This window comes from Podarcis filfolensis (genome assembly GCF_964270895.1).
Source record: "Podarcis filfolensis genome assembly, chromosome: 6".
NCBI classification, from domain to species: Eukaryota; Metazoa; Chordata; class Lepidosauria; order Squamata; family Lacertidae; genus Podarcis; species Podarcis filfolensis.
Window position 1 is genome coordinate 57682707 of NC_139609.1, and position 25227 is coordinate 57707933.

At 46.4% G+C, this 25227-nt stretch overlaps 1 protein-coding gene across 1 annotated transcript in view; it reads left to right on the top strand.

Annotated features, from left to right (window-relative positions):
* The window catches only part of ATP2B4 (ATPase plasma membrane Ca2+ transporting 4), a 173454-nt gene that overhangs the window by 64819 nt on the left and 83408 nt on the right, over window positions 1–25227 (top strand). The window contains exon 2 of the mRNA XM_083617964.1: window positions 17323–17925. Coding sequence (XP_083474090.1) covers window positions 17730–17925 — 196 coding nt within the window. The 5' untranslated portion in view covers window positions 17323–17729. The remainder of the gene's footprint in view (window positions 1–17322; window positions 17926–25227) is intronic.

Here is a 25227-nt window from a genome sequence, read left to right on the forward strand (position 1 = left end):
TTATGCAATACAGTATACTGATGCTATCTGGTATGTGTGCGCATATGTCCATGCCTAAAATGGATCAACATAGCTGTCTGCATTTTTTGGACTCTCCTTGGAGGGTGTGGTTGTGGGGTCCGTCACAATGAGCTCCTGCACCTCAAAATTTACGAATACACGGCTGCCAAAATCCCCTCTGTCCATAGTCCTTTCTAAACATTCATAATGATTAGAATGGGTTTGGACCCTACAGGTTCCTTTGGTGTGTGATTTTTCAGAACATGTAGCAGCCATTCGGGAAAGACTCGCCAAAGTCACAGTCCTTGGAAATGCCACTTACCTTGTTGTTTGGATTTGATATCCCACTTTATCACTACCTGAAGGAGTATCAAAGCAGCTAACATTCTCCTTTCCCTTTCTCCCCCACAACAAACACTCTGTGAGGTGAGTGGGGCTGAGAGACTTCAGAGAAATGTGACTGGCCCAAGGTCACCCAGCAGCTGCATGTGGAGGAGCGGGGAATCAAACCCGGTTCACCAGATTACGAGTCCACCGCTCTTAACCACTACACCACACTGGCTCTTGTGAGTAGTATTGTTGGCAGTGGGGTCGTGGATCAGTTGACATCACCTGTGGTAGGGTTTTACTTCAGAAGAACCAGCCTCACAGTTTCATTTCATTAGGAAACAACAGCTCTGTGCCAGGTCAGGCGGTTTTGTTCACCTAGCCCAGTATTCTCCAGCCAGACTGGCAACAGCTCTTCAAGGGTCTTGGGCAGAGGTTTCCCCACCACCCTCCACCTGATCCTTGACCTGGGGAGAGAGAGGGGACCTGGGGCCTTCATTATGCAATGTCCTGATGGTCGGATCTCCACAAGGTCTGGGTCAAGATAGCCCTTTAAATTGGGCTTCTGAAGATGCCTGTGGGCAAAACAGGGGAAAGTCACTGGATTTCATTGGGATGTCAAGTGATTGACAGGTAGGTGGAGCTGCTTATTCTGGTCACATTCAGTTCCCCACCCCTGCTTTCAAATATCAGGCCAAACTATTTGCAGTCTGGAAAATTGGGGCACTTAACTCACAAGGAGGAAAGTGGAAAAGGCCCTGTCATCTCTTTCCTCTTGGTCCTAAATTGCTTCCTCTGTTTGTTAATCCTGTGTCCAAATCTGTTATTTCCAATCTCCCTGCCCTCGCTCCCTTCCATGCTCCTTTTTTCCCACTTTATTCTGGCACTCCCTCCCTTCCCTTTCCATCAGTGCTTGGGCTTTGGGGCAATGGTCTCCTCCTTCAGCAATTCTACCAAGTTCCAGGGGGCAGATTGCTCTCTCCCAGTTTCTGAGTGTCTTGGGATCTCCCCACTCCATTTCTTCCCTTCCTGTTGGTCAGAAGAAAGCAAAGAGAAAAGATCTACCCATAATGAGAACTAGATGCACCACTCTCTGTTTCTTTTTTGAGATGAGGCACAATCAGTTCTCTCTGCTTCCTTGTCCAAGATGAGCCACCTCGCCTCTTAGGAAACCCCCCAAGCAGGGCCCAGATGTTGCTCCACCCTCTGAATCTGTGGATGGAGCTGTGATGACTCACCTTCTCTGCGCCTTCCATTAGCATTTCTTGACAGGTTATAAATAACACAGATCTTGCTGTTCCTACTAATCGCCTTGTGCCAGTGTTGGCCAGCTAGCAGGGGTTAACTTTAGTGATGCACACGAGTTACAATCTGAACTGACACACTTGTCCTGGGAGTTATTTGCACCAGCCTGTTTTTCTCATTTCTGTATATGGTGGAAAGGTGGATTGCCTTTCCCTGTGCAGTGAGAAACTTTGGGAGGAGGTGTTCAAAACTTTTTTTTTCTTTCCCTCCCTCCAGAACCTCACCCACCACTTCCAAGCTCTTGGGCAAACATCCCACTCACCTGCCTGGTTGTTCCATTTGAACAGGAAGTGCCTTTCCTTCCCAGCTGTGTCTCTCATTCCCCTTCCCATTGTGATTCTTTTTGAGGAGGCTGGACCTCCTTGCTGTGCCTTGATTCCCTCACCTTTGTGCTCTGAAAACCTAATGTGACAGGCTGCTATTAAAATGAGCACACAGTATGGTGTGTACAGGGAGGGCTGCCAGTCTAAAGTTTTGCAGGTGGGCAGTTTTAGCTTCAGTTGTGAAAGGGTTGGATAGTGTGTGTGTGTGTGTGTGTGTGTGTGTGTGCACATATATGTGTTTCCATTTGCAACATTTCTCCCCCTCTTCTTCCCACAACAATCAGAAGTAGTTGGGGGCAGGAGGGATGCTGTTACGGCCAACGCACTGCCACTGGGCCACTTAAATAAATAAGGTTTTGCTCCCCCCCCCCATATATATATAGTGGTGCAGAGGGCAGGGATCAGGAGAGGAAGGCCTCTCCGTCCTTTTCTCTCTCTCTTTTTTTATAGCTCAGCCAGCTACTTCCCCCGCCTTTTCAATTATTCTGCCAAGATAAATGTCTGTCCAAAGCTGTAATCTCTGATATGCAGCTTTATAAACTAACTGCATATGTCAGGGTTTTGCTGGCCTCTTATTAAGCTGTAGGGAAAAGGGTGTCCAGAGCAGGAAAAGCATTGCCTTGCCATCTGCCCTTCCACACTTTCCTAGAGTTGTGCTTGCTTTTGTGTCTTATTATTATTCATTTCATTTCATTTCATTTCTGTACGTATCTAGGCACCCCGTCGATTGCAAGAGCCGCAAGTTAGAATTCCAGCTCTGCCTTGCAAGTGACATTTGGGAGGCTGTGAGCAGGAGCTGAAGTGCCCAACTCAGGGAAGCTGTGCTGAAATAGGACTCTCAGTGGTTCCTGCGCACTGAACAATTTGGAAGGGGGTGCTCCCTTGTCTCTCTAGTTTCAGAGATGTGATTGGAGCTGGGGAGGGGAAACCTTCTTCCTCCAGAGCATGGGTAGGCAAACTAAGGCCCGGGGGCTGGATCCGGCCCAATCACCTTCTCAGTCCGGCCCATGGACGGTCCGGGAATCAGCGTGCTTTTAAATGAGTAGAATGTGTCCTTTTATTTAAAATGCATCTCTGGGTTATTTGTGGGGTATAGGAATTAGTTCATTTTTATTTTTTTATTTCAAAATATAGTCCAGCCCCGCACAAGGTCTGAGGGACAGTGGACCGGCCCCCTGCTGAAAAAGTTTGCTGACCCCTGCTTCAGAGTGTGCAGAGGAGTGAATGCCACATATCATAATGTTTTGTTGTCTTTAGAAGTCTCAGCAGCCTATTCTCAGCTAGAAAGGCAGTAGCAGGCAATGTTGTTATTGTCTTTGCTAATCTTTGAAATGTGATGGCATTGAGCTAGGGCATCTCTCTCTCTCTCTCTCTCTCTCTCTCTCTCTCTCTCTCTCTCTCTCAGTGGGTGTGTCCCTCTTCTTTTTGCAAGGGGAATATTTAACCAGAAAACACTACAATGAACATTTAAGAACATGAGAAGGACTCTTCTGGGTCAAACCAAGGAGCTACGTAGCACAGTATCCTATTTCCAACAGTGGCCAAGCAGATGCCTATAGGAAACCCATAAGCAGCTTGCTATTGTGCAGATAAAGAACTACTGCCACAGTTTTGGGCATGGTGCACCACTTACCTTGACCTATTGGAGTGGATTAATAAGAATTGGTACCCTGGATATTTGCATAGTGACTGACCTGTGCTCTGACTCCATAGTGCCCTGTGTGTGTGTGTGTGTGTGTGTGTGTGTGTGAGAGAGAGAGAGAGAGAGAGAGAGAGAGAGAGAGAGAGAGAGATGGGGGGGCAAGGAGAGGGAAACCAGCACTGTACTCACTACTATAGATGTCAAAATGTTTGAAACATAGACAGTAACTGAAGTTAGGGATACACAGTCTGCATGCATGTAGGTTCAAACCAATACTCTACCTGGCTCCGTGTTCTGCCTTTGAATGGTGGCTAGATAGACAGAATTAATAGAATCATAGAGTTGAAAGGGGTCACAAGGGTCATACAAGGGTCATCTAGTCCAAACTCCTGCAATGCAGGAATCTTTCACCCAACATGGGGTTTGAACTTGCAACCCTCAGATCCAGAGTCTCATGCTCTGAGCTAATGAGATGCCACAAGAGAGTTCACAAGCAGGTCATGACAGCAACACAGTTCTTGGACAAGCTGTGGCCCTTCCCCATTCCTCGATAGTTCTCCCAATTGAGTTGTCTCAGATTACTGTCTCTGAAGAAGAAGGCGGCCACAACTACCATTGCTCAAGAAATCTGTATATGTCATATGTTGATGTATTCCTTTTAAGAGCCATTGATGCTAGAAGGTATCGCCACAACCTGTGGCAATGAATTCCACAGGCTAATTATGTCAAGAAATACTTCAGTTGGATTGCCAGCGCTGGTTGCAGCCGAGAGCCTCCCTCCAGGCTTAGTTTTTTTTATCCTAGAGGGATTGTAAAATTTCTGTCAGCGCCGCTTTAAAATAATTAGATGAGTGCTAACTTCTTGTCATCATCATTATTCATGTCAGTTTGGTATTTGACACAGGCTTGGACGATTATTCTCTGGAGTGAAATAGACATGAAATTAACCTGCATTTCAATATAGGGAAGCAACACTGACACAGTTCTTCAAATCCCAAGGTTTAATATCTTGTGAAAAAATACCTTGTGAAAAAAAAATATTGGGAGCCTCCCTGATACTTTTCTGTTTCTGAATTACTGTATGGCCTTTTTTAATTTTTGCTGTTGAAACCTTGTAAGGTTTGGTGAAAACCTGTCTCCATGAATCTGACATGCGCACATGCAAAGATCTCATCACAATCCCTTTGCTCATAGGTTTTGGGGATTTTTTGGGTTAGCACAAAATGAATGCTCAAGGTTCTGTTTACTGCCACTGCTCCCAGGACAGGAACAAGGCTGTGTACCCCTTGCCATTTACTCTGTCTCCAGTGCAGTCCCAATTCTGGTACCTGAAGCTGAGAACACATGACATTAGCCACAATCCATATGCATCCTGTAATTTCCTGAGAAATGCTTGTGTTTGGTTAGCTTTCCTTGAAACCAGCTTCCCTCTCATTTGAAGATGGGACGCCGCAGTTAATCTGAGGTGTGTACGTTTGAGACATTCATTGAGCATGTGCAGGTGAAAGGGCATGCTCAGATGATAGCTTCATTGAATAGGAGTTTTTTGGGGGGGGCGGGGTTGCAGGTGTGGAGAAACAAATCATGCAATGCCCTTTGGATGAAGACCCCCCCCTTCCTCTTCTCTGGTGTGCACAGCAACATAAAAACATGACTTGAAAATACCTTGCTGCTGTTTTAGGCCCTTAATGTGTACATAGCCTAAACCTGAGCCAGATAAACCTTGAGACCCTTGGCACCCCACTCCTTTTCAGCATGGGTGCAAGCCGAGAGAGGGTGAGAATTGGATGCCTTCTCCCAGAACAGCAGAGTCAAGGCTGCTGTCTCCACATGGTGTTCGCGTATCCATAAATAAACCCCAGAGGTAGCACTTAACACATCTCCTCTCCCTGCTTTCTTTCCCTCAGCGATGCCTTTGGTACTTGGCTTCTCATTCCTAACCACCCCCACCCCTAAATTCTTTTTCCCTTCTCCGACAAAATAACTTCTGCCGAGGTGAGTCAACCTTGCTTGGCACTCAAATATGCCCTGGTGCTGAGTGCTAATTAAAAGGTGTGATAGGAGCCTTGTAATCACTCCGAATAAAACACAATGATTTGCACCAGGGAGGAAAGTATCATTAGCCCAGATTTTTTATTATTATTTTATTTTTTCTTAAGCCTGTCAGGAAGGTTTTCATGTTGTAAATTGTCTTTTAAAAATATTTTTTTTAAAAAAAATAATAATGATAATGCAGCACTCTGAGCTCCTTGAAGCACCATCTCTGTTTAAGCACCTTAACCACTCCCTTTTCAAACCTTGTTTCATACTGGGGTGTTTCATACAGAGCGAGATGCAATATTAGTAAGGAAAACGTTTTGCCAGGGGTTAAACTGTAGTCTGGCCATGTGGTCTACTGAGCAATTGCCCGCAGTGCCGATGTGCTAAGGATTTAATTCAGGAACTGCTTTGCCTGTAGGCACACTCAAAACCCTTGCACTGCAACCCTGCATGCACTTGTGGATCCCGAAATTGAAATTGTCTGCACACAAACACTCTCAAGAGTGAACTAAGGAGGCTGTGAAACCCAGCAAGGCATAACCACCCCAGTATTGAGAGTGAAGTCTATTTGTGGAAGCAGAACTTCCTCATGCACAGCTGGTGCAGATGTGAAAGCACACCAGTATGGTGATGCTCATCCAGATTCGAGTCAGCTGGCTGTATGCATCCCCACCCAGAAGTGGTGGAGCAACAGCTAGAGTCCTATTGGGTCCTGCGTCTTTTGGAGAAAGTTGGCTTTCCACTGTGGTTGCTACTTTTGTTATTTTAGACCGAGGTGGTCCAACCAGTGGCGTAGCGTGGGGGGTGCAGGGGGGCCGGCCGCACTGGGCGCAACATCTGGGGGGGCGGAAGAGACTCGAGTGCTAAAATCCACGGGTTAGGGGGCGCAAATTACTTGCCTTGCCCCGGGTGCTGACAACCCACGCTACGCCACTGGGTCCAACACATGGCCTGAGGCCTTGATGTCTTTTTTGGCAGATCAGCAACATTTCATACACACGCGCACACACCACACAGCCCTCATGTTGCCTTCCCAAAGCCAGGTAAGTGAGGCAATTTGGGAAAGAGGTTGTGAGGGCTCCGACAGAGTCCCTGAGTCCTCCCAAAGCCCAGTTAGCACTTTCTCAGCTCCAAGACCCCGCCAGAGCCTCACACCTCCTTCCTCACACCTCCCCCCCCCCGGCACACGACAGTACAATGTGCATGCAGCCTGTGGGTCCCATGTCAAAGTACCCTTGCGACCCACTTGGTATGAAACTGCTCTGTTCTAAACTGCTATGGGTGCGTGGTACAGTGGTACCTCGGGTTACATACGCTTCAGGTTACCGACGCTTCAGGTTACAGACTCCGCTAACCCAGAAATAGTACCTCGGGTTAAGAACTTTGCTTCAGGATGAGAACAGAAATTCTGCAGTGGCAAAGGGAGGCCCCATTAGCTAAAGTGGTACCTCAGGTTAAGAACAGTTTCAGGTTAAGAACGGACCTCCAGAATGAATTAAGTTCTTAACCCGAGGTACCACTGTATATACAGTTGCAGTATCATTTAAAGAGGGATGGCTACTATCAATGTCTATTAGCCACAACGGCTCTGTTCTTCTTACCCTGTCAGAGGCAGTGCACCTCTGAATACCATTTGCTAGCATTTGCTGGGAATTGCATGTGGGCAGAGTGCTGTTCTGCTCATGTCCAGGTTGTAAGCTTCCTAAAGGCGTCTGTCTGGCTGGCTGCTGTGAGACCAGGATGTTGGACTAGATGGGCCATTGGCCTGATCCAGCAGAGGTCTTCTTATGGGAGCTTTCTTCCCTGTGGCAATTTCCAGAGGGACAGCCAGACACATTATTCCATGGCAGCAGGAAGTCCTGTGGCACCTTTAAGGCTAACCTTTATTATGATGTGGAATATAGTGCACTTCATAGATGCATCAGGTACCCTTCTTGGTTCTGATGAAGTGGGCTCAGTCCCATGAAAGCTCATGCAACCTATCTTGGATTGGGTACCTTTGCATCGTCTGAGAGTAGCCACAGTTCAGTTTTCTGACTTCCACGAGCAAAGGGATTGAAAAGGATCTCCCTCGCAGCCCCCTGGAATGCTCACTGGCCAAAGTAAGTTAAGAATAGGAACCCACTCCCTGTGGCTGTAACCAGGATTTGTTTTGGGGGGGCCAGAACTGAGCTATCTGCAATGCAGTTGGTCAGTTAGTTAAGTATTTTTATTTATTTACTTGATGGGGGGCAGCTGCTCCCTGCCCCCCTGGCTACGCACATGCCACTCCCTTGGGACAGCTGCCAAATCACAGCTTTCACTTTTTTAAGCAGATAAGCAGTGGTTGGTGGTGAGGCGGGAGAGAAACATTTGGCTTAGAAGCTGGGTGGATTGAACTGCTGGCTGTTGCGGCGAAGGGAGAGGTGATGTTGGGTTCCCACTCTCCTTGGATTTGGCCAACCAGAGCCAGAGAAGTGTGCTAGGTATGGCTAGTGAATAAGTCCAGACACATTTCCCTGTAAACTCCTTGCACATGCCAAAGTGAATAGAATAATCACCTGCGCTTGATCTCTGCTCTTTGATCTCTCTCGCAGGCTGTGCCTGCCCTAACGGCTTTCATCCCTGAGAAAAGATCTCCCTTCACAGTTTAATCAGTCTAAAGGTGTCTCTGCTACATGGCTTGCAGGAGCATTTCAGCACCTCTGGATAGTGCTGTGAACTATTTGCTTAGGCTGAAGAATATTGCTTTTTCCCATGTGAACATACCCAACCACAGGCCCGGCCCTGCTTTTCCAGGCTGCTTCAGTGAGAGACCTATTGCATTGATAAAACATTTTGCTCGGAATTTTAGCCAGAGCTGTTACTCCTGGGTTTATGGGATATAAGGCAGACTCCCAGACTTTCATCTTGGGTTCCCCATTAAAAAAAAAAAAATCAATGGACCAAAGCTAATCTAGTTCTTAATGTTTAGAAAAATATAGTGGTGGTTGGAGACATATCCCTGTAGAAAGCTACAGAGGTTTGTGGTTATCTGATGCCTGTATGGCTCCTCCACTGCAGCTTCAGTTGAATGGAGAGTTGTGGGAAGCAAGTTTATTGTTATATTTTTTTTTCCATGTCCATTGAAAAGTGCACAAACCCAAAAAGTGCTGAAGGAAAATAAGTTCAGTTTTTTGCACCAGCATATTTTCCCACCCCTTACTCTGAGATCTGTTTGCAGATCTGTGTAGTGAGTTGCTGTGGACCATGGGTGGCACCAGCAGGTCCCCCCAAACAAGGAGCTCCCCTCTCTCCCCCCCCACTACAGCTGAACTCCAGTCATTAACATACAGTGATTTTTTTCTCTTCCAGACATCCTCACATGTAGAACACAATGTGCCTGCCTAGAAATATATGTTGCCCCCCTCCCAAGTTCTTTTTTCCAGTGCCTCCATTGCTGTGGATATGCCCTAAAAAAATGTCTGTTTTCCCCCTTCTGTTCTCTGCCATGACTCTCTCCAGAAGCACCCATCCCCTCCTGCTTGCTGTCTGTTGACTGACAAGTGATGGCCCCAAGGCGCTATCATTTGCGCTGCTGGGTGCCTAGTGCTGCCCTGCCTATGTTGCTAGAAAGGCCCTTTGCCTTGTTCCAACAAATGCATGATCTCCGCCTGGCAGGACAGAGGTGTAATGCAGCCGTTTATTATTCCGGGCAGGTTCGTCTGCAGCACTGCATCAGCCATCATTTTTCATCTGCTGCTCACTACCCCCTCCTCCTCCTCCTCCTCCTCCTCCACACCCCTTGGTTGTGTGCTCATTCTCCTCGACACCCCCTCCTTGCTTCCCCTTCTCTCGTTTCTCACTTGGTTTAACTCAGAAATTGTAAGGAGAAGAGTGTGCAATGTGAGTGGGTGAACGTGCTAGTTAGGGAGAGGCTTTGACTGCACTCTTGAGTATGCCGAGCAAGGCTGGATGGGACTTAGGAGAAGAAATGAGGAGGCTTTGGGTGAGCAGATGGAGAGGAGGGTGATTTTTTTTTTTTTAGCGTGTGTGACTTTTTCAAATTTCACCTTTCCAATCTTAACATGCTTGGAGCGTGAACCTTGCAGAGCCTGTCTTTCGTGAGGCTCCCCTCTTGCAATTTTTCCTCCTTTGAAATGAATCCACGATGTACCTGCAAAGAGCCCTAAAGCAACCATTCAGACTAGCTGGGCTTTAAAAGCTTTGCTTTCCCTTCCCTTTTGCCGGTTGCATCCTCTCTCAGTTTCAGCCCTGCTCTCCTTTGTCGTGTTTATCAGTAGACTAAGGGGCTGCCGTAGTGCTTGGAGGTAAATGCCTTTTACCTCTACAACATGTTGCAGATGCAACTACAGTGGATATGAAACTTCCTCACCCTAGGGAAGCTGGTTCCACATCAATTGTCTGTCTGTCCGGCACATTGGGGTTTGTGTGAACAGAGTGTATCCTGGGAAAAAGTGCCTCAGCTGCATGATATAGAACTGGAAGTGGGGGACCTTTCTCAGCCTGAGAGCCACATTCCTTTGTGGGGAATTCTGCAAGGGCCACATGCAAGGAGTAAGTCAAACAACAGGTGTGGGCAGGGCAGAACAACAGGTGTGAGTCTCGCCCTTGTGCCATCAGAGGTGTAGGTACCAGGGCTTTTTTTTTCAGCCGGAACTCACCGGAGCTCAGTTCCAGCACCTCTCACATGGGTGCCATTGCCATTATAAGAGAATAAGGGAGGCGATCATCGTGAGTTCTGGCCCCTCTTCTAGAAGAAATAGCACTGGTAGGTACACACACACGCTCCACAATCTCTGTCATCCACCCAGGCAAGTAAGAGGCATTAATGACAGTTCAAGGACACATTTCTGTCAGGCAAAAGCCCTCAAGGAGAACTGAACTACTTTGGGGGAGGGGGGTTTAGGGCGGGGTGGTGGTGTCAACCTGGAGATACCATGATTTGAACCTTGAACCTTCTTCATGTTTGTGAGGCTTCTTGCTCCGTAACTAAGGCATGGGCACCTTTTGTTTCCTTGCTGAGAACACAGTAGGGTTTTATATTGAGCTTTGGCTTTCAAAATCGAGGCTTTTCTCTGAGCTAAGAGGAGCCTTTGGGGACCTTCAAAGTTAAGACTGGAGTGATGGCCCTTGACTCCTTGTATCCAGAATCCAGAAACGCTGCATTAATTACTCTGGCTTTTATGGAATAATTAAGCCGCAAACCCCTAGGATCAGGGGAGTGCTGCTGATTTATCAGGTTCCGTGTTAACAGCATCATGCTATCTTTCCTCTAATGAGCTTATAGTCTAAGGCACTGGCTCTCGAGTGCTCGGTGCCCTTTTAGGGACTGAAATAAGATAAAATGTAAGTGCCATTCTGGGAGGCTTTCTTTTAACTGAAATATTATATCGGAAAGTGGGGCCATTTGATCCTCTTTATAAAAAAACACAAGTCCTAAATGGTGAGGGCTCAAGCCAAATCTGTGAAATTGCCATTATTTTTCCAGGCATGGTAATGTCACAAATTCTGTTCCTGCTATATTGCAACATCCTAGGCCGCAGACTTGGTATGTCTGGCAGTGGGGCTGGGGGCTGCTTGGGGCTGAGGTAGTCCAAAATGTCTGGAGGGCACCAGGTTGGGGAAGCCTGCAATATGGTGAGATGTGGCTGGGAACATCCTTCTGGAATTCTCCATTTTCAGTTTCTGTCTCTTAGCATGCTTGACTTTGGACATCTGTGCAGAGGTCGTAAAGCGTATCCCTGACAGGGAACGGGAGCAGAGAACCTTCCTCCGTAAAGAGATTTTTGTTTTTATCTCCCTTCTCTCGACCTGTGGCAAGGAATCCCTGGAGCTCGAGCTCTGAGAAGGAAAGGAATCTTGCTGTTTGGAATGGGAAGATAATGATAGGTGCCCTGCAGGCTCCTCGAGGGGTAATTAGGGACTCTGCCATCACAATATTAATTAGTTGCTTTTTTCTTACCCTCTAAACTCTTTCCAGAATATGTTATTTGCTATTAAAGAATAAAAAATTAGCAAAAAATAATAATCGCCCACTGCCCCTCCCCAACATGCTATTAAACAGCAGGGGTTGGTTTAATTGGATCTTCCTTCTTAGCCTCCTTCCATGGGATGCTTGAATGCCTTTATACATAGATGAGGAGTTGCTACCTGAATTTCTCAGTCCCAGGTTTATAGGCAGTGAATCAGATGGACAAATAAACATGCATATGCTGCTCCAGGTTAGACAGGAACCTGTTTTTATCAAAGATCTGTTTGAGAGGTTTTCTAGCTTTCCCAAGCTATCAGTCTACTGTGCTCCCCCCACACCTTAAAGAGATCTTCCCAAACCATTGTTTTTTCCAAGATTGCCTTTTTGGTTCAAGGTGAGCTGCAAGTTGGGTATCCCTTTTTGGATGTGTACTGAAATTGTTCCAACAGGCCCAGAGACGAAGCTTTGTCTGAGATGAATTGTGATGACACATGTCGAAATTACCTTTTCAGGCTGTCTAGAGAATTCTCAGCTGCTGCAACAGTTTTTCCTGTGCTTGAGGTTTTCTGGTGTCCTCTCTCACCATACAAACTTTCTTAATAAACATAGTTGCATCTTAGGGAGAGACAGGCACAATCTACTTGGCCACCTCACACTGCCTCAGCGTTGCCTGCTCTAGTCATGAGCCCTTGTCAACTGCAGGCAGCAGTTCAGCAGGTGAAGCTTTCTTCATCACAGCATTCCCGTGATCTGGAACTGCAGCAGTTCAATTTCCACCTCTCAAACACCTCCTCGCCAGCTACTCCTGAAAACGCCTGTTAAAAGCATAGGGGCCCTGCCAGAGAAAAAGGCAGCAAATCTCTTAGTGAGTTTCACTATCTTTCCAACACAGTGTTGTTGCTGTTTCTCCTGCCTGCGTCTCCAGCTTCATATCACAATTCTGCAAGATCCACTGACTTTTTATCTGTGGGTACCAGAACCACATTGCCTCCTAACCAGTATTTCTCCTCATCACTCAGAACCCTTTTTGATCTCTGCCTCTCTTAAGTTGCAGCTGAGACCCAATTTTGATGATGATAATAATAATAATAATAATAATAATAATAATAATAATAATAATAATAATATTCCACCCATTTGACTGGGTTGCCCCAGCCACTCTGAACAACTTGCAACAAACTATAAAACCACAGTAAGGAAAGCTAAAACTGCTTACCTGTGTAACATGCTACACAGTCAGCTTTGCGTTTAAATTGGAACATAAGCTACTATATGCTCAGCGCAAGGGATCAATGGTCATGCTGGCTGCACCCACACACACCAATTTTATCTCTGCATGGCAAACCTGTGAGGCAGTTTGAGTTGATAGCCCAAGGTCACCCTGTGATTTTCATGGCTACCTGGAGATTTGAACTCTGAGCTCTCCAGTCTTAGCTCAGCACTAGCCACTAGAGCACACTGGGTCAGAGAATTAAAGGGCTACACACAATATTTATAACAAGCGTTTGGAATGCTACTAGTGGGAAAAGCCACACGGGAAATGGAATTGGGAGCAAAGAAATGGCAAGTGGCAAAAGGCTTGTGTTGCCATGAGAAAGGAAACATTGATGGGTGTAAATAATGGTACATTTTTTAATAAATAAAAAGTAAGCAAAGTACAACGGTCACCTCTGTTTTAAATTTCTTTCTTCCAAAGGAAATGATAGGGCTCAGGGGTGAACCAAACCCGATAACAAATGAATGTCTTTCTGCTTTGCAAATAGCAGCCACCAGCTAGAGGAAGCAATCCAGACTTGAACTGTGGCACCTTTTCACCATGCCATTTGTTAGTTAAAATTTTCCCCTCAAAGCTGCTATTTGCCCTGTGGAGAAAAGCATACATGTGTACACACATTTTCCCCCCCTAGTGGTGCAAGTGGCAGCTGGGGGGCGGGGGAGGTTGCATTGGGAAAACAGCATGGGGAAAGGGTTGAGCCTTCTTTGCCAGCACCAGGATCCTGAAGTGGATCACCTTCCTGCCACTGCCACCGCCCCCACCCCCAGTTGCTGTTGCAAAAATTCGGAGAGCAGATCTGCATTCATTCAGTTTCATCACTCCTAGTTTGGCCCTTGGGTGCACATAGGTGCAGTGTATAGTTAGTGTCACAGGTTGGTGGGGTCTTGGGCTGAGAATACTGTAATCACAACTTTACTTGGCAGCCTAGAAAAATGCTTTGGGGCTGAATAGCACTGCCAAATCCCCTCATATATATCGGCTGAGGAATTCACTCTTTTTGAAGCTGGAGATTCTCAGCGAAGGATGCAACTTGCCCTGTTATCAAGGCTGAGGAGGATGTGACTAGGGAGCGTAACAGTTTGTCCTTTGAACACTTCCATATCCCCGCCTCGGTTCCTGCAATGTCCATCTGTTACAGTTTTCCTTTTTCTATCCTTATGCAACTGGCGATTTCCTTTAAGGCAGATTGTCATTTGCCAAGATTGGGTGCTCCGGTATGTGGTGGAAGCAGCTTATTAGCTCATGCGATGTCCCTGATGTCTAGTTCAGAATCACAAACTGTAAGGCTTTGGCTCTTGCAAGATAACAGTACACGTTCCTTAACTCAGATGGCTGTAGAAGTTGTTATTTTTGGTCTTAATGTTTTGAATGAAGTTAATGACTTCTTATGTTGCTTGTTTCTTCAGGGAAAGGTCTGTTCTGTAGTAGATTATGCATACCCAGGAGATTTACAAACCTGAGCTAAGAAAACCAGATTTCCTTCCCAACCTCAGTTTGAACAGTGAGAGATGGTCAAAGTGAGTTGGGGGACCAGTGAGACGTAGGGTTGTATCCAATGCTTGTTCTTCTCAGAATAGACCCACTGAAGTTTATGAGTGTGCCTCACTTAGGCTCATTAATTTCAATGGTTCTACTTTGGGTAGAACTAGCATTGGATACAACCAATAGGGAAGGGTAGTAACTCATTAGTAGATCATCTGCCAGCATCTTCAGACAGGGCTGAGAAAGACCCATGTCTGAAACCCTGGAGAGCCATTGCCAGCCACCATACTGTTGATGGTACTGAATTAGATGGGTCAGTTTGGTCTCACTTGGTATAAGACAGCCTGCTACATAACCCATAAAGTGTAAAGGGTTGCCACTCCCAGCCTGAGTGTCTGTTGCCGCACTGAACCTCAAGGCTCTGGGGTTGCATGGTCATTGTTGCCCATGGTTCAGATGTGAATCTGTGCAAAGCAAATTGATCACTAAGTTCATGGTAAGCATTCAGAGTGGAAGAGAAGCCCATTACATGCAGTGGAAAACCAGAACACGCACACACACACACCATGGCAATTTAGCTAAAAGTCAGACATAGCTAGAGTGCAAAATGCAGTGCCAGGGCAAAGTCCTTATTTAAACAATTTCACGGAAAGCTGCTTCTCCATTAGGAGAAAATCAGTAAGTTGGGTCAGAAAGTGCATCTACTTTCTCTGGCCCAAATTGTGTGTGACAGCAGCAGACCCGTTTTTTAAAAACTTGGATATGCCAGAATCACTTATCAAGTAAGATTTTAGTGCAAAAGCGGCACGCAGGTGCAGTGGGCTCAATCCTGTCCTCCCACCCACTGCAGCCTCCATCTGGATGTCACAGATCCAGAATCAAGTTATCCCCTTTTGCTCTAAAACCTGGACCCTCAACTCACTTTATATGCAGCTGGGGTAAACCCCAGTTTTAAAGAAATGGATCTACTACATTCCATTGAAGCCTTTTCAGGGGTGGTGTTCACAAGCTCCCCCAGTGTACAAGGGGGAAGCAGGACTGCCCCGACTAGCCCTGCCCTCTGACTGTCGCATGTACTGCGCAGGGATGGAGCCTCGATTGGAGCCTGTGAGCACTATTCTGAAAAGGACTTTTCTCTTACAACATCTGGAAAGCTGAATTTCAAACAGAGGTGTTTTCTCCCTATCGCTGCTTCCTAACATCCAGCAATTTGGGTTGTATTTCTAAAGTGAAAGAAAGGCTTAGGGCTGGGCCCTTGTTTCTGTGAAAGGAGGGAAGATGTCCAGTAGGCATTCATGGTTAAGAAATGTCTCTGATGGATGATGTTGGCTTGCAGCAGACTTTTGTGTTGATTTTGTACAGTGTGTATGGCGAGGACACAAGCTAGTTAGGCCTGAGAGGCCAAACCCAGTGACCTTAAAGAGTTTTCCATTAAGATATATCTCTGGGTCCAGAAAATAGAGCCCCAAAGGAATTGCAGAATTAACAGAACAGCAAATTTTCCTTCCACTCTTGTCCATCATTTAATCTTGTGTCATTCATTAAAATGCAGTTCTGCTGCCTAGCATCTGTATATCAATATCTGTAGGCACAGAGTAGGAAAGGTCATCTACTGATAGAAAACCTCTCTACTCTTGTAGCATATTATTGGGGGTCAAAGCAGATCTATTACCCCTGCCCAAACACACAAAATCTGATGGGAGTCTGGATGCACACTTCCATGTCAAGTCGAAGAATATTGCTGGCAGTTATAGATTGGGCTCGTCCCTGCGCATCAAAGCAAGATCAGAGAGTTAATCATAGCCCCTAAGAAGGACCTCTAAGGCCATCAAGCCCAACCCCGTGCTCTTTGCAAGATCTGCAGTGCGGGATGAAGATGAAGCACCTCTGACAAACGGCCAACCAACCTCTGCTTAAATTCATCCAGTGAAGGAGAGCCCACTGCTTCCTGCAGCAGGGAGCTGGTCATACTGTTGGGAAGTTTCTCAAAATCTGCTTTCCTGCGGAGGGGGGCATTTCCTCCACTCCGCCAACATAGCAGCTGTAAATTCCTCCCTGCAAGAGTGGAACAGGGGTGAAGGGAGGCTGAGCCCTTGGTTTTCCCCTTCATAGTAGCTGGGGGTGGGGCCGGGCGAGACTACTTTCCAAAGCAGTTTTTATTATATTTATTTAAAGCATCTTAACCTCACCCTTTAGCTGAAAAGGCCACCAGAGTGGCTTATAAAAGACATGACGCACTAGGAAAAAGGGATGGGGAGGAAGGAGAGGAAAAAGCAGCCTCAGGCACCAGTCCTTAAAGTTTGGTTCTTCTGCTCAACAGCACTGCTGAGAAGCCACAAGGGCTGAAGCCATGGTGCTTTTGTGTCCGTAGGTGGTGGTTCTTTATGGCATATGCATTTTTGCCCTGTTAAGCTTGGGAATTTCCCTGGAGGATCCGCTTGCAGCCTTTTAATGTAAAAAGCCAGTAAAGTCAGTTAGAAACTCCCTTCCTTTGTATCACTTCCCTGCCATTTTGTAACCTTTTCTTGTCTTCTTTGTATTTTCCTCTCTGAGGCCAAGAATTTACGAATCTGTTTGAGTTGAGCACATCATCTTATGGGGCTTCAACAAACAAACAAAAAAGGCTAGCCTTGGTACATCTGATTTCCAAAAGGGGTTGTTGTTTTTTTGCAGTACATTGTTATTTATAATTGTGTATTATTATTAATAGTAGTAGTATTAGTATCATCATCATCATCATAAGCAGCCTTTAGCACTCTTGTGAATGGAAAGGCAGCAAAAACATCATTAAATGCATTCAGAGCTGCTCTGAAGAGCAGCACAATATCTGGGACAATCTTTAAACTTGGCTGCATCCCTTGCAATTTCATTCCCAGAATGGATACTTCCCATTGCCTCTGCAGCACCCATGTGTATATAAACTGTCCTCTTGGGTCTCTTATTAACTTATAATTTTTGTTTCCTTGTCTTGCAGTTTCGGTTGAAGACAGTATCCAGGGAGCCCATCTCTTTCTCTGGGAGATGCACACTGGCTGTTGCTAAGGTTGCTTCCACGGTAACATGTGCATCCTGTTTACACCTTCATCGGAAGAAGTTGGGCTTGGCTAGGCTCACCAGCTTTACCTGGGGAACTGCAAAAGGAAGCGCTGGTATCCCCACCCCCTCACCAGCCCTTCCCTCTAACCCAGGATCCTCCGTTTCCCCCAGAGGCGTTGCTTCTGGTGCCATACAGGCCACAGAACTGGGCTGCTTTCTGCGTGGAGCTCAGAAGTTTACATTACCTGCTCTGTTTCCGTTGAGGAAAGAGACACAGAAGTGAAAAAGTTGCAGACAACATTTCTCGTGCTGCTCTCTGCTTGAACCAACTCTGCTTTTGTCAAGATGACGAACAACTCTGCCGATCACCACCCTGGGAACTCTGTGGTTGAGGGCAACCATGAGGGGGACTTTGGTTGCTCTGTTATGGATCTGCGGAACCTCATGGAACTTCGCAGTGGAGAGGCTGTGAACCGGATAAACGACACCTATGGGGGTGTACATAATATTTGCAAGAGATTGAAGACCTCACCAGTGGAAGGTAAGGAGATGTATTGCCCCAGTGGGGAAATAAATGTTCTCGTGGCCTCTGGAGGCCTGGAGAAAGCTGGCCTCTTGCTTGAAACTGTTCCTGGGTTTTGAGTGGCTATGTCAGTTAATAAGGAGTTCAAGTTCAAATGTCTTGGATCTGCATGGTTAGATTTGCGTATATAAATCATCTGCCAGGGACCAATAATCTGCATACAAATTAGACAGCTTGGCAGCAAAGGCTACCCCCACCCCCACCCCCCCAGTTGCAAAGATAATTTGCTAGACAAATTCAGAAGAGACATACGGTTCACACTGTTGGGTAGAGAGGGAAATCATCTGCTGGGCTCATCTATGTAAAATGATCTTGCATTGTGTGATGTCTGTCAAGTAAAAAAAAAAGTTGTGTGGGGTTTTTTTTTTGCATGGGTGTCAAAAGACCCTCTAAATGCAGTACATCAAGATTCCAAACACGATAACAAAGAACAAGGCTGTTCCACACAAACGCCAAACTTGTGATGACTGCTTCACTCCCCTTCTCTTCGGTCCATGGCAGCCACTTCTTGTTTGAAGTTAAAAGGTTGCATGACTCATCGCCAAAATCGTCGGTTCTCCTGTAGGAAAGAAATGTGGTCCTGTGTGGGATTGTTTCCTCCCATCTCTCCATGGGCAGGAAGTAAAATCTTTAAGAGAATACACCTCGGAGGCTGAAGAGAATATACCCCCTCCAGATCTACCAGCCACCTTGAACAGGGAGAAGCAATAGGCCAAACTAATTAAGCAGCTGCTGTGAATCCAGTGTGAATTGGATCTCAGTCACTGACCTAAATTCCTTATTGGGATTATCCCACTATTTGAGATGTGATGTGAAACCATCAAAAATATGACTTCTGTAATGTCTCAAAGGGGTGCATGCACCACTTCTGGCAATGTGGCACATCTCCCTTCGCTGGATTATTTTGCCTGCATGCCTTGCCCTTTTGAGTTCTTTTGCCGGGCATTGGACATGCAACTTGGACATGCAAAATGAAATGGTCTTCCCCAACCTGGTTTCCTCCAGGTGATGTTGGACTACAACTCCCATCAGTCCCAGTCAGCATGGTCAATGGTAAGGACTAATGGAAGGTCTAGTCCAACAACATCTGGAGAAAACAAGGATGTGGAAGGCCAGGGTCCAGAAACATTAAAGAGTGGTGTGATTCCTATATCCAATCTGAGTGATACCTCTGATGTTTTAAATTATTTCTGATGTTGATATAAAGGTAAAATACATAGAGTAGAGCAGGCGTCAGCAACCTAAGGCCCATGGGCCACAAGCAGCCCATGGGGTTGTTTAACTGGCCCATGGAACCCCCCACCAACTTGGAGACCCCCGACACCCGCTCTGTTGGCTCCCGTGTGCCATGCTAAACCAGCATGAAGGAGAGCAGGGACCACCTTCCATGACGCTGGCCGGCTTCCCATTGGCTGCAGGAAGCTCCTGCAGCCAATGGGAAGCTATGCACACCTCCTCTGCACTGGAAGGAGTGCCGGAAATAGCATTTGCCCACTGCAGCGTCTGCAGGACCGTGAACCGGCCCAAGCCACAAAAACTTTGCTGACCCCTGGAGTAGAGGGTGCAAATTAAGAAGAGTTGGAGGTAAGGGTTATCCAACCTGCTTGCAGAATTTGAATGCAGCTGGGAGTGCAGTCATAGTTTGCGCAAAGCACCTGTGTTTCATGCTTCCTCATTATTCAAGCTGCATTCAAGTCCTGGACCACACAGTCTCCAAAGGCAAATATGTTGTTGTTGTTGTTGTTGTTGTTGTTGTTGTTGTTGTTGTTTGTACCCCACCCGTCTGGCTAGGTTGCACCAGCAGGTCTGGGTGGTATAGGGTTCTAAGTTGTCCATTCTGAGTTGGCAATCTAAATGTTGTTCTTGTTCTTTTAGAAAAAGCAATGGAAGGTCCTACAGCCTCCATCTATCCCCTTGCTTTACACTTCAGAGGAAATCTGTACCTGGGGATCCTTAAAGGTCTTAAATGACCCTGTATGATCTCTGATTCCCTGTATAGCAAGTGCAGCTTTAATGTAAAGGAATGTTTCCTATCCTCCTAATATATTACAGTAAAAGTACATAACTGCTGTAGTTGAGTCTTCCATTGATCCGTGCCTGACTTGAAGTTGACACAGATGTTGCAGCATACAACATACTGCAATTTGTACTAGTCTGAAGAATGATACAATTCCTGCTCCAACTTACCATGCTCAAAAAATTCTGATAAAAATCGTGTGAATCGGACATTGTGATTATCTGTATTTTGGAGGAGCCTAGTGAGACTTTAGTGTGGGTGCACATACACTCGGACACACACTTTGGTTCTAAAGGTGAGCTTTGTGGAGCAGGTTGCAGCTTTTTGATGTTACTTTGTGCACTTGTGCAAATTCAAAGTGATCACTAGGGTGAGACACAATAGAAAGTACAATCCAAGATTATTTGCATGCGGGTGCTATCAGCACAGTGAACATACAACTGCAAAACCCTCAAGGGAACATGTTGAAAATTAATGAAGAGGGAGAGAACCCACAAGAATGACCTGAGGCTTAACCATCACACAAGTAGGTGATACCCATAAATGCACAGACCTGGCTGGGTTCCTCCCTTGATCTAAAGCCCCTTCAGTAAAATGCCAGGTCTTTCCCTTACATCTTAAATGCAAAGAGTGATACTTTTAAACAAGACCTCTAGATCAAGGAATGCAGTGCAGACAATAGAACCTCTTTTGAAACTTAACTGTGGTTGAAATTGATGAAAACAAGCTTTTGAGTTTGACAGATTTTCACATATGGGGCCAGCCCTCCTATTAGACAAGGTGAGTCCTTTGCCTCATTGCAGTGGATCGGGCTGAGTGGTTGGCTCTGTGAAAGCACCTGTTTAAACTTCCATAGTTTACAAGTGTTTAAACTTTAAATAGTATTTGCCATTGCCAAGAGTAAAATGTGGAACCTTTGACACCACTGCAGAGCAGTGGCTCAGGCGCTCTCCAAGACTGCCTCACTCACCGTGCCTCACTCTGAGGAAGGGCCCTTCCTCCAAGAGACATACAGTCACCCCTTGGTTTTCAAACAGAATGCATTCTGGAAGTCCTTTCGACTTCTGAAACATTCAGAAACCAAGGTGTAGCTTCCAATTGGCTGCAGGAGTGTCCTGCAGCCAATCGGAAGCCGTGCTGGATGTTTGGCTTCCGAGCCAAAGCTCACAAACTGGAGCACCCACTTCCGGGTTTGCAACGTTCGAGTTCCAAGTTGTTTGTGAACTAAGCTGTTCAAAAACCAAGGTATGACTGTATTGTGGGTTAAGAAGGGCCCCAGCGTGCCTAGAACTGTCTGAGTGGCCTCTGCTCACACAGCAGCAAAAACTAAAGGAGGACAAGAGGGAGACAGCCGTGGAAGTCAGTTCACTAGGAAAGGCAGCAGTGATGGTTCACCTTTTAAGACAGTATTATATCTTGTGCTGGCTGGCCCCATCCTCATCAAGCTGAAACTGATAATATGCAGACATAGCATTACATTGAGAAATACAGTGGTACCTCGGGTTACATACACTTCAGGTTACATACGCTTCAGGTTACAGACTCCGCTAACCCTGAAATAGTACCTCAGGTTAAGAACTTTGCTTCAGGGTGAGAACAGAAATCGTGGTCTGGCGGCACAGCAGCAGCAAGAGGCCCCATTAGCTAAAGTGGTGCTTCAGGTTAAGAACAGTTTCAGGTTAAGAACGGACCTCTGGAACGAATTACCATATTTTTTGCTCTATAAGACTCACTTTTTCCCTCCTAAAAAGTAAGGGAAAATGTGTGTACGTCTTATGCAGCGAATGCAGGCTGCGCAGCTATCCCAGAAGCCAGAACAGCAAGAGGGATCGCTGCTTTCACTGCGCAGTGATCCCTCTTGCTGTTCTGGCTTCTGAGATTCAGAATATTTTTTTTCTTGTTTTCCTCCTCCAAAAACTAGGTGCGTCTTGTGGTCTGGTGCGTCTTATAGAGCAAAAAATACAGTAAGTTCTTAACCCGAGGTACCACTGTACTATGATGCACCTCAAAGGCAGCGAGTATTTTTTTTTCTGCCCCCCCTTTGATGTTTATCCCAAACAGCCTAACAAAGAGTTCTGTGTAACTTTAAAGGATCTGCATTTTTCCGACACCAGCTGATCCAAAGAAGAGGGACGGTCTCACTTGAGCTGTGTTTCCTGAAACAGAGAGTGGGCACTTGCCATTCAGGCACTAAAGGATTCCTAATAGGGGAGGCCATAGTGAGCACAAAGTAAACAGGCTGGTCCCAGCCAGTTGTCACACAGTGCATGGGGTCAGCCAGTGTGGGATGGCAGCTGCACTAGGCAGGGTGAGATGCTGAAAACTACTCTTTTCTGTGTGTGCGCTTTGAAAACTTGCAGGTTATTATTAGCTCTCTTGTTTCTCATGGTGTAAGCAGCGGATTAGCATATTTCACAGCTGCAATTGGGAACAGGAAGTGGCAAGGGAAAGACAATCTAAAGATGTAATTAGAGAAGGGGGGCTGTCCTGGTGGAAATGCCAAATCTGGATCACCGAGGCATGTGTTTCCTCTGCCAAGTGGTGAGCGCATACAGCTGGGGATGGCCCACTGGGTGAGCCATGGTCTCACAGGAGCAAACTAGGCACACCTTGATTTGGTTAAAATTAATAACCAACTTGCATTTGCCCCCCCCCCTTTATCCCAACGTCAGAGGGGTGCCATTCTAGGCTGGAGCCTGCAAGGGCATTCTGGCCATGTGTAGCCAGGGTATCTGCCAGGCATCAAGTCGTCGAAACCACAGATAACATTGGGGTGGGGGGTAGGGATGGATTAAATAACAGGTCAGATAAAAGGCTTACTGCCAAGAAGGGATTTGAGGGAGGTGCATTTGGGTACAGCACATGCTTGTCGTGCAGAATGCCAGATCCAGCCCCTGACATCTCCAGATGGAGCTGAAAAGAAATCTCCTCCTTGAAACCCTGGGGAGCTGCTGTCAATCACTGTAGGCAGTACTGAGCTGGATGGATTCTGCACAAGGAAGTGTGCCTCTTCCTATGAGTAGCTTCCAACACTGATCTTTAGTTAGCTGGAGCTGCATGAAACATTTTTCATGTGGCCATTTAGCCCAGGCTTCCTCAACCTTGGCCCTCTAGATGTTTTGAGACTACAGTTCCCATCATCCATGACCACTGGTCCTGCTAGCTAGGGATCGTGGGAGTTGTAGGCCAAAAACATCTGGAGGGCCAAGGTTGAGGAAGCCTGATCTAGCCTCTTGAAATCTTAATCATGGGTTCCTCAGTATGGTTTGGGATTGAACCTCAGACCTTCTGCATGCAAAAACAGATGCTCTACCACTTTGCTATGGCCTTTCCCATTGCACAGATGAGCACTGTGGGGAGGAAATCTTTAGGGGTATCTCTGTGTATGCTACTCAATGCCAGTCACTGGGGAGCCACAGCAGAAGAGGGTGGTTGCACTCATGTCCTGCCTGTGGGTTTTCCACAGGCATTTTGTTGGGCTTTGTGGGAAACAAGATGCTAGACCAGGTAGGCCTTTAGTCTGATTCAGCAGGGCTCCTATGTTCCTAAGCTCTTTAGTGACCACTCTACCAGCTGGTTTCTGTTCTGTAGCTCCAATGTGGGTTGCTTTCTTCCAACATGGCCAGAAGGGCCCCCATTTTCTCCCAGAACTCTTCACACCAGCCTAGGGCCTCCGTTGGACTAGAGCAGTGGGGAGAAAGGAGTCACAGTGTGTTTGCCACAGTCACTGCTTATCCTCTCACTCAGTCTTGGGACCTACTGTGCCACAATGGATGTTGAGGGCATTTTGGCTGGGCAGGGTCATGGGGTGGGAGAGACTGGGCCTAGTCATTGCCCTGGCCATATCTTTACCAGTGTTCTGGCCCTCAACTCTGCCTCCTTCTCAACACTTGTATTTTTCTCCACCCCTCACAGCCTATGAAATGATCTCACTTTGGTTTATTGCTGCTCTCGGTGCATCTGAGGCTGCTGCAAAACAACTCAACAGTATACAATCGCACATGCCACAAGCCTTTTCTTGCTTCCTGCCCTCTGCCATTACCCTTCCACATGCCCCCTCTTTCTTTGTCCTACTTTTTGACCTTGGCAGGCTGAGACGGTTTTGTTGCCTGTAATGAGACATTCCACATCATCAGTGGCCTGATGGGAACAGGCTTTTTCCATGGGCTGGGCAAAGAATCTGTTACATCGCCCCACACACCAGTCTTATTTCCCCAGGCCTTCAGCTTTTGGCTTTCCCTCCAGGAGTCTTTTCTCTTCCCTTTGAAGGAGCATGCATTTGTAGGCAACCTGCATGGAAGCCTGTGGAAGTGCGAGATTGCTCAATTTATCCAGATAATATACTCCTTCTGAGTTGCTTGAGAATTCATTGGCAGAGAGGGAAGGCTACAGGCTATGGAGGTGAGGGGGAGGATTAGGCCCCTTTTGCAGTGTGGGAGCTGCTTTGCTGTCATGTATTCTCATGTACCTGGAAGGTATATGAATATCCCATTCCATGGTTCTCACCACCACACATCTTCCCAGCAGGCTACTTATCAGATGGGGAGGCCCATGCAGTCTCCCTGTGGTTTGGCAGCAGCAGAGATGCTACAAATTGAGGCTTCAGGGTGGATGCTTGGCTGGGAATGCATTCAGAAAAGGAGTTATAACACTGGTGGCATTTCTTTACTATTGCTAAGGATATAAGCTACAACACCTCTCTTGTTGACAGACGTTATAGACACTGGCACTGAAAATACACTGTGAAGCTGGGATATCTCTGTCTGGTTCAAAATTAAGCCCTGATTGCAGCCTTTAGGGTGCCGAGACAAAGTTTCCCCACTTTTTATTTTTTCCTTTACAAACTTTATTGAAAAGAATAAAAACAATTACCAAACACAAAATGCTGTCTTCCATTTTGATTCTGTATGAAAATATGTAGACAACAATGGGAGAAAGTGGAGTGTCTCAACCCAGGGCTTCCTAGAGTACAACTTGGTTAGGAATGGGCTGGAAACAAATATTTAGGTTGACTTGAATTTCAACAGTCTACAGGCCAGAGCGAAGCAATCCCTTTGTTGATAGTTTCCAACCTTTTCAGACTTGGGACCCACATTTAACCTCAACCAGCAACAAGGGTCATATGTCTAATTTTTAAACAAACCCTGTGTTGAGCTCTCTCTTCAGTGTTTTCTTATTTCTCCGTAGTATTTCTCCCCCTCTCTGGCTCCTACTCTCACCTTCTCTTTCCCCATACATCTGGC